This window comes from Podarcis bocagei (assembly GCF_964188305.1).
Source record: "Podarcis bocagei genome assembly, chromosome: 13".
Lineage (NCBI taxonomy): Eukaryota > Metazoa > Chordata > Lepidosauria > Squamata > Lacertidae > Podarcis > Podarcis bocagei.
The window spans coordinates 40,053,440-40,063,690 of record NC_138138.1 but is presented as its reverse complement, the minus strand read 5'-3'; the positions used below and the strand labels follow the sequence as shown (position 1 = coordinate 40,063,690).

The following is a 10,251-nucleotide window of genomic DNA, read 5'->3' as shown; positions in this document are numbered from 1 at the left end:
GGGGCTTGGACACTCCACTTCTCTGTCGCACCTAACACTAAAATCCTGCATTAATTTCCCCCGTCATTTTCTATCAGCAGCAGCCTCTTTCCGTCCCGGAGGAGACCGAATATGACGCCCGAAGTAAACCCGGTGGTACGAGTCTTTTGTTTATAAGTCTATAATCTTCCTATTGCGCGCATGCGCTGCGCCGCGGAAAACTGCGAAGAAAACCAAGCGAATCATCCGCGCATGCGCCGCTCGTGGAGTAACGACAGTCATGAACTTTTGAATATGATGCGCTTTCCGTTTTACCCCCACCCGGCCCCGCCCCGCCTCCTTCCCTCCAGCTTTCGGGGCCTGATTGGTCGCTACAACGGGCCAATGCCGCGCTACAGAACACTCCCGTTACTGGGTAGATTTCCTTCAATAGGTAGGACGAGTCTGTCTGGCGACGTTTCTGTGAGGACCGAGAAGGAGAGTGGAGGAAAAGGCTGACGGTTTGGCGGGTTGCTGTTAGGAATGAACTGGGATGACGTTTACTTGAATGCAGGAAATAAGGGAAATTCCCGACCACGAGATTAGATGAAGGGCTTTGACTATTGTATCTCGAGCTGTTCTCTCCCCCCCCGCACCAAAATGGAAGAGGCCCACTCGCTTTCCCTCTCGCTGACGTCACTTCTGGCGCAGGCGCCGCATTTCCGTTGACGCCACTTTTTTCATTCTTGTCCGAACTCTCGCCTCACTTCCGCGGAGGAGCGCAGGGGCCTTAAGAGAGTTTGGTCGCAGTGGGAGCCCGTAGCGGGCCGCGCGCGCAGATGCGGTTTCCAGGGCGACCGAGGGACGCCTTGATATATTTACATACTGCATGGCTCCCAAGTTGCCCAGAGCAGCGTCTCCCCCTCTCCCGTTTTATCCTCACAATAGCCCCGTGAGGTAGGTTAGGCTGAGAGACAATGGCTTCAGAGCCCAGTTTATTCTCGGCCATTCGCTCCACAATGCAGGAAGCCCGGAAAGCGTATGAACGTGATACGAATAAAGCTGCACAGTGAATGATAAACTGTATTCATAAGGGAGTGGACATTAATGAGAAGAGACTGGAGGTTCATCAACATTGGGAGGAGGAGGAGGAAGGCCTGTTTCGTTTCCATTTGGTTATGGAAAAAGGGAATTTTGAGGAAGGGAGGGATGCTATGAACAGGGAGAGGGGAAGTAGGCTTGTCTGAGGGGGTTGTGGGGTCAACTGCCAAAACAGAAGACAAATATTCGAGCTTCATTTCCAAAATAAAAATTTATCTCAGTGACACTGAAACTTTAATCAATACCATTCTACATACAGGTATGTGTGTGTGTTATAACAGCAACATAAGAGCTTTGGAGCCTGTTTGATCAGTCTCAATATGGTTTAGACCTCTTTGAAATCAGTAGTGTTCAGAGTTAATATATATGAATGAAAGCTTCATGAAGAAAGTGAGTTTTAACTCTGTTGTTCAGTAAATTCTGACCCTTTCTTTTGATCTAGCAGACTATAGATGTTGTGCTCAAGGAACAAGTGGAAGCATGGACTGTGGACTGTAATAGCTTCAAGTTATTTGTCTCTTCCTCGGGGCTCTGAGCTATCCATGGAGCCTCCAGAGGTTGATGCCTAGTCCTTCCCCAACTGCGGAATGGCAGTAAGTAGAGCATTCTTACTCTCTATTCACACTGCCCCTCACTTAGCTTCTCAAAGCGCCCCACCTCTCCTCTCCCAGTTTGACATGTGACTGAACTGAATTTAATAAATCTACTTATGAATCAGTGAAGACTGATTTGAAAGCCATGTGTTAAAATTCAAACATTTTGAGTTTGGAATATTGATTATTGTGGGATACTCTCCATATAAGTTTTAGTATGTGATCCTCTGTGCCTCACAGATATTTGAAGGTTAGAAACTCACTATACAGTATTATCTCTGCAGCTGCTGCTGCCACCACTAAATTAAGAGGAATCACCTAACTTCCAAACATGTACTAACCTATGTCAGAGAAGCTATACACTTGGTGTATATGCTTCTGGTCAGAGGTTAAACATTCCCTCTGCCAATTTTCTGATATTAAGAACCTTCCAATTTCCCAGAAAGTATTTCATGTTAAGTCAAAAGCTGTATTTCAGTGTTCAGCCATGTAATTCCTTTAATTGCTCTTCTTCCTCCTCACCACTCCATACTGTAAACGTCCCTTCTCCTTTGGCTTTCCTCCCCTTACAGACTCCATCGCTGAACCCTCCACCAGACCTCCCTTTTGCCACAACCTTATTCCTGCCTCTCCCTGCCATCGTTTTCTTGGTCGTTGGATCCTACTTAATACTCCTGGCGCTGGTCCTTGTCCTTCGACAGTGCCTGATGGTAACTTGGGGAAGGGATGGCAATAGTTGAAAGGGCAAACACATTTGGGGATTTTTATAGGTGTAGTAATGAGAATAGATCTATCTTTTCCATAGTGCATTACAGCATACCATATGACAGTGCATTATGGGAGCAGTAGTCCTTTGGAGAGCAAGTAGAAAGGGGAACAAATTCACATTGTTAATATTGTGTGGTTGGTGTTCTGACAATTTTGGATTACTTGCAGTCAATTCCGTAACAAATCATAGGAGCTCTAGCCTATGCGAGATAAAAGGAATTGCTTCTTAACTCAAGTTGTTTGGTGAAGCAACCTGGTTTTCCTTCTCTTACCTCTTTGCAGGCCCGGGGTCTTTGTGCCAACTGCTGTTCCTGTGAAAAGCGGCCTTGGCCAAACATGTGCGAATGCTGTTTGACCTGTGCAGAATCATGTGACTGTGCCCTTCCTTCCCCAACCCGCTGCATGGATCGCTACTGCACCTGTACTAATGTGAGTTTTCCCTCCACATAATTGTTCGGCTTTTTGGAAATATCTGAGAGTAGTTTTCCCTGGGGTTATTTGAATACAGTGGTACCTCTGGCTACAAACTTAATTCATTCATTTTTTTACTAAAGCCCATACTTAAAATCATATGCTAATCAAAACAGTATATATAATTTGAAAGGAGGAGAGGGACAGGCAAGAGGGATCCGTGTGGGAGGAAGAAAGATGAACAGGGTAGACAGACACTTACACTTTCTTTAGAGCTTGTCAGAGCTTCTCCAGGGAGGCTGTGGCCTGCATGTTGAGAAAGATTGAACTTACAGGTGTTCAGAGTGGGAAAATGTCAAGGGAACTTACCATGATAATCAGACCTATCCTTTGCCGGTATCTAATCTTCAGACAATGCCTATTTATTAATTTAAAATATTTTTCCCTTCCTTGCAACAGTCTTGTGGTAATCATTATTCAGTATTTCCCTGAGTCTCAAGTTTAGTGAAGGATGCTGTAACATCTTGATGCAGGTATTTCCATAGGTTTAACAGTGTACAATTTCTGTCTCTTACCAGCAGGGCTGGGAACCAGGGGCTTGTTCCTTTCCTCGCTTGTGTCCACTCTGCGATTGTGCCTGCACATACCAGCCCCCAGACTGCCAGAACATCAATTGCATTTGCTTTGAGATCAAACTGCGATAAAGAACTCAAAATAACAAAAAGATTATGTCTGTGATTTGGGAGTGTGGGAGGATTTGGAAGTCTTCATACCAGTGGTGGATCCTACAAGCGGTGGATGAGTAAAATGGGGAGTTAGTTGCTCAGCCTGACATAATTAACTTGTCCTGATGCAAGAAGTTTTGAAACTGAGCTTTTTCTTTTTCATGTTGAATTTTTCAAGTGCTTTTGTACTTTGTACTGCATGTTTGATATTAATGTTTTTATATGAATTGCTGCATTTTATAATAAAGCAGGTTGAATATCACTTGTGTCTCTCTTTAATGAGAATGCAAATGGAGTCCATTTAATAGACATTTGCTGTATGGAGAAGTTTGATGGCTAAGTTTATGAAAAAGTTTAGGTATTTTTTCTTGTTCACCGAAGTATGCAGTTGAATGTTGGAAGCTGGAAGAAATGCAATGAGGAGATCGTTGTCAGAAGATCTGTGTGAAATAAATAAATATATATACATAGTATCTTCCAGTAGGGGGGAAAAAGCTTTCCTCCCCGATTACATTTAAAGCAGTATCATGCCACTTTAGATAGTCATGACATTCCCCAAATAATCCTGGGAAATGCAGTTTGTTAAGGGTGCTGAGAGTTGCTAGGAGGCTCCCTATTCCCTTCACAGAGCTACAGAGTTTCTTGGGAAGAGGGATTGACTGTTAAATCACTTTGTGTGGAGGGGAATAGATGTCTCCTAATAACTCACAGCTCCCTTAACCTACTGCAGTTCCCAGGATTTTTTTGGGGGGAAGCCATGCTTAAAGTGGTAGCATAGTGCTTTAAATGGATAGTGCAGATGGGCCTCAGTGATAGCCTCAAATGACCTCCAAGCCACATAAAAGCATCTACAATGTGACAAACACCCTTGCCCCCTCTTAAGTGCACAAACACATGATGAGGGACAGGCGTTTAATTACCATTACAATTATCTGCATTCTGCCTTTCAGGATACAGATCAAGCTAGCTCACAAGAAGCACTGAACTTTAACCACATTTAAAAAAGCAATAACATTTCAATAAGCATAATAAATAACAAGTTGAAAGATGAAAAAATCTTTTTAATAATTCCAGTGGCACCTTTAAGATCAACTAAATATAAGCTTTCAAGGTATGAGCTTTTGTGTGTAATATTTAGTTGACCTTAAACGTGCCACTGGAATTAGTTAAAAAGATTTTTTCATCTTTCATCTTGTTATTTATTATGGCTATGATAGATCAGCACGGCTATCCACCTCAATGTAATTTCAATGAACAATATCAATATTTTAAAAAGTAATCAGCACAGCTGGAGAAGGCTCTGAGGTGGCCTTCATCACATGCCTGTTTCTTAGCTCCAGGAACCATTCCCACAGGACCAGTAATGGTAGATGTCCTGGAGAGGAAAAAGCACCCAAATAGCTCTAGGCAGCTAGGTGTAAAAACACAAACATTGGGATATGGCATATATTCTGGATGTGTCCTAAACTCAGAAGGTGCTGGGAAGAGATAAGAACAGAAATTGAAGAAATAATGGGCTATATTTTACCCAAGGGTCCTCTAATTTTCCCATTTGGGTATGCTCAAGAAGCTCTTTTAATAGAGGACAGGGAATGAAGACAACATCTCTTGATGGCTGCCAGAATTATTATTTGTCAAAATTGAGGGAAACAGAGCATCTATGAGGGGAAAAATAATTAAAATATGGGACTCAGTATGCATGGCTAAGCTCACACATGTGGTTAGAACCAGAGAGGGTAGACAGCAAGATAACAGATTTATGGAGTAATGGATACTTTGTAATGTACTGGAGCCATAAGGTACAGAATAATGCAGTTATTTAGAACCTTGATCCGTTATACTTATTTTCATATGGAAATTGGTTCTGCTATGTTCAGTTCTAGATACCCCTTATAGTTTTATTGTCAGCATTTGTTATATTTTGTTGTGTTCCACAAACACACACTAACAGCTCTAGGCAAACATGGAGGGGAATGAGCAAAGGAAAGTGTAAAAGGATCACCAAGAGATTGGGGGATAGGGTTGTACCGGAAAGTCTGTGCCTAGCCCTGAAGGTGTTCCTGGGAAGCTGAGGTGCCCTGGCTGTCTGAAGAAACTAGCGTGTGCTACCTTTTAGTTCTGCAGACCTGGGGCCATCAAGGATAACATATGGTTTCTCATAGAATCATAGAGTTGGAGGGGCCACAACAGTCATCTAGTCCAATCCCCTGCAATGCAGGAATCTTTTGCTCAACGTGGCGCTTGAACCCACAAACCTGAGATTAAGAGAATCATGCTCTACTGACTGACCTGTCCCAGCTAACAGGGAAACTGCCCCTCAAAAATAAAAGCCAACTTCCCATTGTGGGTGCATGGACCTTAGTTCACCAAGTCTCTTTACAAGGCTAACAATGGGATCCTATGCATGCCTTACTCAAAATCCCACCAGACTTACTCCCAAGTAAGTATGCATAAGATTGTTGCTCCAGTAGTTTGATATATTTGCATATGCAGATAAGGGATGCAAAATTTGAATGGAGCGGAAGAGCACTAGTAACTGATACCCTGGATATCCCAGCAAAATACATTTAATCATTATATTCGACAATTGCTAAACAGCCGGTCCTCTCGTCCTTCTTTACTGAAGCGTTATCACAACAGGGGGCAAAAAAGTGGGAAGCCCACCGTTAAACCTCCCATCACAAAAGCAGCAGCTTGTCTCTGGATGGAGAGGCAACTCCATCTTGGAATTGGGGCTCGTTCCCACCGCCAAGATGACTCTTTCCCCTTCCCGGCTGCTTCACGGCCAGCTTGCCCGGCTTTAAGATGGCCGCCCCTCCCCGGTTTAAAGGGGGAGCGGGGGTGCGTCACTTTCCCATCAACCCTTCTGTAGCTGCAATCAGGGTCGCTTGCAGCGATTTGAGGGAGGGGAGGCTGCTGGCCGGAGCGCTGGGGCTCTGAATGGGTTAGAGCCGGGGAGCCGGGAGCCAGGATGCCTGGGTCCTCTGGGGAGGAGGGAGCGGGGCTGCAATAGGTCGTGGCCGGGAGCTGTGGGGTTCCCCGGGAGGAGGTGAGGTGTGCGAGGGAAGCCATGTGCAGACAAGGGAGAGAGGGCTTCATTGTGGCGCTGCTGCAGAGGGGCACGCTGAAGAGCGCTTGGAGGGTGCACAGCTGATCTTTTTTCCTTTTTGGAGATTGCTTTTGATCCGTTAAAGGGCTGCAATGTATCATCGGGGTGTTGCTTCCAGGGAATACTGGAGAGTAGTAGAGTGGATGCATGGACATCGGAGGGGAGAAAGGAGTTGCATTATTGTTTGTCCAGAGCTGGTGGGGTGGTAGGCAGATAGGTTTCGGGAGGCTGCGTGCAATATTTTTGGATGCTGGAAATTTTGGGAGGCAGGCTACTTCTGGGGGGGTGTTTTATTATTGTTGTGATGCACTGAGGCTAGTTGGGGGGTGGGGTGGAGAACGCTGGCCAATTTGTGATCTACCGAGGTGGTTGGGGAATGGTCTCTATTAGGGGACGCAGTTTGGGGTGCTGTACCTTTCTCCAGAGGATAACCAGTGAATTGGGGGCAGGAGCTGATAACAGGAGTGGATCTGTGAAAAGTCCCCATTAACCTTTTGGTGGGTTAAATCCTATGCTGGGGTAGGAATGCTTTCATATGGGAGTGTTGCAATTCTGTGGAAGTTATTCTGTTCACTTGGTGGGTATGTATCTTCATCTGAGAAAGATTAGGTTTTGAAAAGGTTGACTTCCTCCAAACCTTGACTTTTTTTTAAAAAAAACCACAACCAACAGTATCCTGCTACATTGATGAGGTGCTGGAGGAATTCTGGAGGAATTTTTAGAGGGTGCAATCATATCACACTTTTGGGGGGAGGGTTGTGTGAACTACTTAATTCACCAACTGTGACCTCTTAATTTTGTAGGGGTGTTCTAATACAAGGAAGTAAATATACTGTATGTGTTCCCCGCAGATATACCACTGGTTTCGTTGTATTATATGAAGATGGTTATTCAGTAGAAACTGTATTTGAGTAGGTATTTAACTGTTAATAGGGTAGGTTGGTCAGGGAAGTGCCCCTTCCCCATTATATTAGAACTTGGGAGGGATGTCTAGAAGTGACCTAACTTTTCATGACATCCCATTAAGTTCCAGGATTTGATTGCAAATTGTAGAAGTGTTGTCTGCATTTCTGAGTCGTTTCTTTCCTTTTTGGAAGTCTACTATTGTCCGAGAAGAGGGGTGTGGATGCTGTCAAGGGATATTGAAGTTAGATTATCTCAGTATAAGAGAACTTGGGGTGGAGCGACATAACGAAGAACAATATTCCTTTGGTGGGGGGGTGTTATGTGCATCTGGATTATTTGGAGGTCACACTGAACTGGAAGGAAACCGGAACAGCTACATGAGGTCACTGTTCAACAGGTTAATTTCCTCTTGACAAAGTGCTCTCAAACTCCGGGGCAACTTAGATATCAGTTTTCTCAGAAATAATACGGGGGTGGGTTTCTTTCCACCCCCTGATGCTGCCCCAAGCCATGTCGGCTTTTGGGGATGCCCATGAGTGGTATATGGGGGCTCTGAGCCGGCAGGAAGCAGCCGCCTGTCTCCAGGGACACCGCCATGGAACCTTCCTGGTACGGGACAGCACCACTTGCCCCGGCGACTACGTGCTGTCCGTCAGCGAGAACTCCAAGGTGATTTCTGAAAAAGGGAATTTGGGGGTGGAAGGGCCCTGTAGGAGGAGCTGAAAGAGTGTGGGTTTGATTGCACATTGGAAGTGGAGGGTGGAAGCTGGGTGTGTACCTGTGGAGGGTCACAGTGCGACAGCCTCCTGCTTCTCTACCCTTCTCTTTCCTCCAGGTGTCTCACTACATCATAAACAGCCTCCCTGGGCGCCTGCGGATCGGGGAGCACGAGTTTGATGGCTTCCCTGCTCTGCTAGATTTCTACCGCCTCCACTACTTAGACACGACCACTTTGGTAGCCCCTGTGGGACGGGTTGTGGCGCCGGCCTCTGCCCAGCCGCCTCCCGCTGGGGAATGGGTCCGGGCTCTCTATGACTTCGTCGGCCGCGATCAGGAAGACCTCCCCTTCTCCAAGGGGGAACCCCTGAGGGTGCTGGCCAAGCCGGAAGAGCAGTGGTGGACAGCGCAGAGGGCCGATGGGCGTGTGGGCATGATCCCCGTGCCGTACGTCCAGCCCTGTCCGTACGCCCACCCGAGCAGCCACGGTGCCCCCCGCCACGCTCCGGTCATAGCGAGGGCGGTGCAGCGAAGGGTGCCCGGTGCCAGCGACAAGACAGCACTGGCCTTTGAGGCAAGTAATGGGGTGGTCTGCACTGGGGGCGAGTTCACAAAAGGGAACGAGTTTCTGGTTACCAGGTGGGTTGGGGAAATACGCAGATTACTGTTGGGCACTGAGGTTTTTCGTTGCACAGAAATGTGGCGTTCTGGTCCAGCCCTCTTCACACCCCCAAACGAAAAGCTTGTGTTTGGACTAGGTTTTGCACATTAATTCAGATGAATTACTTATCTGGAGGGTCGATGAGCATAACTTTGAATAGCTATGGAGCAGGATGAGTGGTGGAGTGGAAGGAGGAAAGAACGCATCAGTTCGGATGGGAAGGGGTGTGGAGGCTGTGTGGGAGTGCAGACGTTCATCCACACATTAGATCCTGCCATGGTCCCATTGCCAGGCTACACGCCTGAAAACTAGGATCTTCAATCCATGTTATGTTTCTGTAGAAAACTTCATACAACACACCCTGGCTTTGATCCTGTTCCTCATTTGAAATGGCAGTGAAGGGAAGATGAGAAGCTGTGTGATTTATTCAGGAGAAAGACTTGTTTGCGGGGGGCGGGGGGGCTGGCTGTGCAGAGGTGGGTGGGTAAAAAAAAATGCCCCCGTGATATTTGCATTCTGATCCCTTCTGTGTCTCATGATGCTCTACAGGTGGGTGACCTCATTGCTGTCACCAAGATGAATGTCAACGGCCAATGGGAGGGGGAGCTGAACGGGCGCCGTGGCCATTTCCCCTTCACCCACGTCAAGGTCCTGGACCCTGAAGAAGCCAGCTGAACATTTGATGATGTAACCCATGGAACGCTGACTTTCCCTGCAGTGGGGCACGACCCTTGAACTCTGACCCACACTTGTGAGCTTCTGACCGTCTCAAACATTGTACTTCCTTGAATTTTGACCTACCTGGTGGATGTTATTGATCATCCGGTTCATTGATGCTCAAGATCCTTAGATATGGACCTCTTCTACCACTTTGGACTCCTTAACCCATGAACCCTGTTCCTTGACTCACTGTTCTTAAAATGCTGTGGTAGTTGAACCCTATAAACTTTTGACTCTTTACAGGGACCCGTTCATATTTCCTCCCTAGAAACATTGATCCATTTTGGCCTTGTGATTTTTTCAACTCTGACTATGTGCCCTTGAATCTTGCAACTCCCCATCCTGTGCCCTGTGAACCCAGAAACTCTTGAGCTTTGATTATTGATCCCCTTATTCTTGTGATTTTTTTTTTTCATTTGATCCTGTCCACTTTGGGTGGGGAAACAGGGCGGGGGGGGGGGGAGTGCTTGGCTTTGGCCAGAGATGGCTGACAGGAAATCCTCCCCACTCCTTATAGAGGCCCCGCTTCACTTGTTGTCTGTTCCAAACTGCCTTGTTAATTAAAGTTTCCTGCTGATTATC

The 10,251-nt window shown here is 46.3% G+C and overlaps 2 protein-coding genes across 9 annotated transcripts; both read left to right on the top strand.

The window, feature by feature from the left end:
• Positions 1-259: 259 nt before the first annotated feature.
• LOC308571508 (uncharacterized protein) lies at positions 260-3,818 on the top strand. Of its 7 annotated transcripts, none has more exons than XM_081167048.1 (5): positions 260-412; positions 1,505-1,652; positions 2,225-2,362; positions 2,703-2,849; positions 3,410-3,818. In XM_081167048.1, the coding sequence occupies exons 2-5, from the start codon at positions 1,647-1,649 to the stop codon at positions 3,533-3,535; spliced, it is 417 nt and encodes a 138-aa protein (XP_081023174.1). In that variant the 5' UTR covers positions 260-412; positions 1,505-1,646; the 3' UTR covers positions 3,536-3,818. The 7 variants fall into 7 exon arrangements, with proteins under 7 accessions (XP_081023174.1, XP_081023180.1, XP_081023177.1 ...); XM_081167054.1 differs by having other exon boundaries at positions 262-412; positions 3,413-3,818; XM_081167051.1 differs by having other exon boundaries at positions 284-412; positions 1,502-1,652.
• A 2,511-nt stretch (positions 3,819-6,329) lies between these two features.
• Positions 6,330-10,249, top strand: LOC308572766 (crk-like protein). 2 transcript variants are annotated; one of them, XM_081169148.1, is made up of 3 exons: positions 6,333-8,240; positions 8,407-8,862; positions 9,499-10,249. In XM_081169148.1, exons 1-3 carry the CDS (start codon positions 8,067-8,069, stop codon positions 9,622-9,624), a joined length of 756 nt encoding a protein of 251 aa, XP_081025274.1. In that variant the 5' UTR covers positions 6,333-8,066; the 3' UTR covers positions 9,625-10,249. The 2 variants fall into 2 exon arrangements, with proteins under 2 accessions (XP_081025273.1, XP_081025274.1); XM_081169147.1 differs by lacking the exon at positions 9,499-10,249 and having other exon boundaries at positions 6,330-8,240; positions 8,407-9,075.
• The last annotated feature ends 2 nt before the right edge of the window (positions 10,250-10,251 follow it).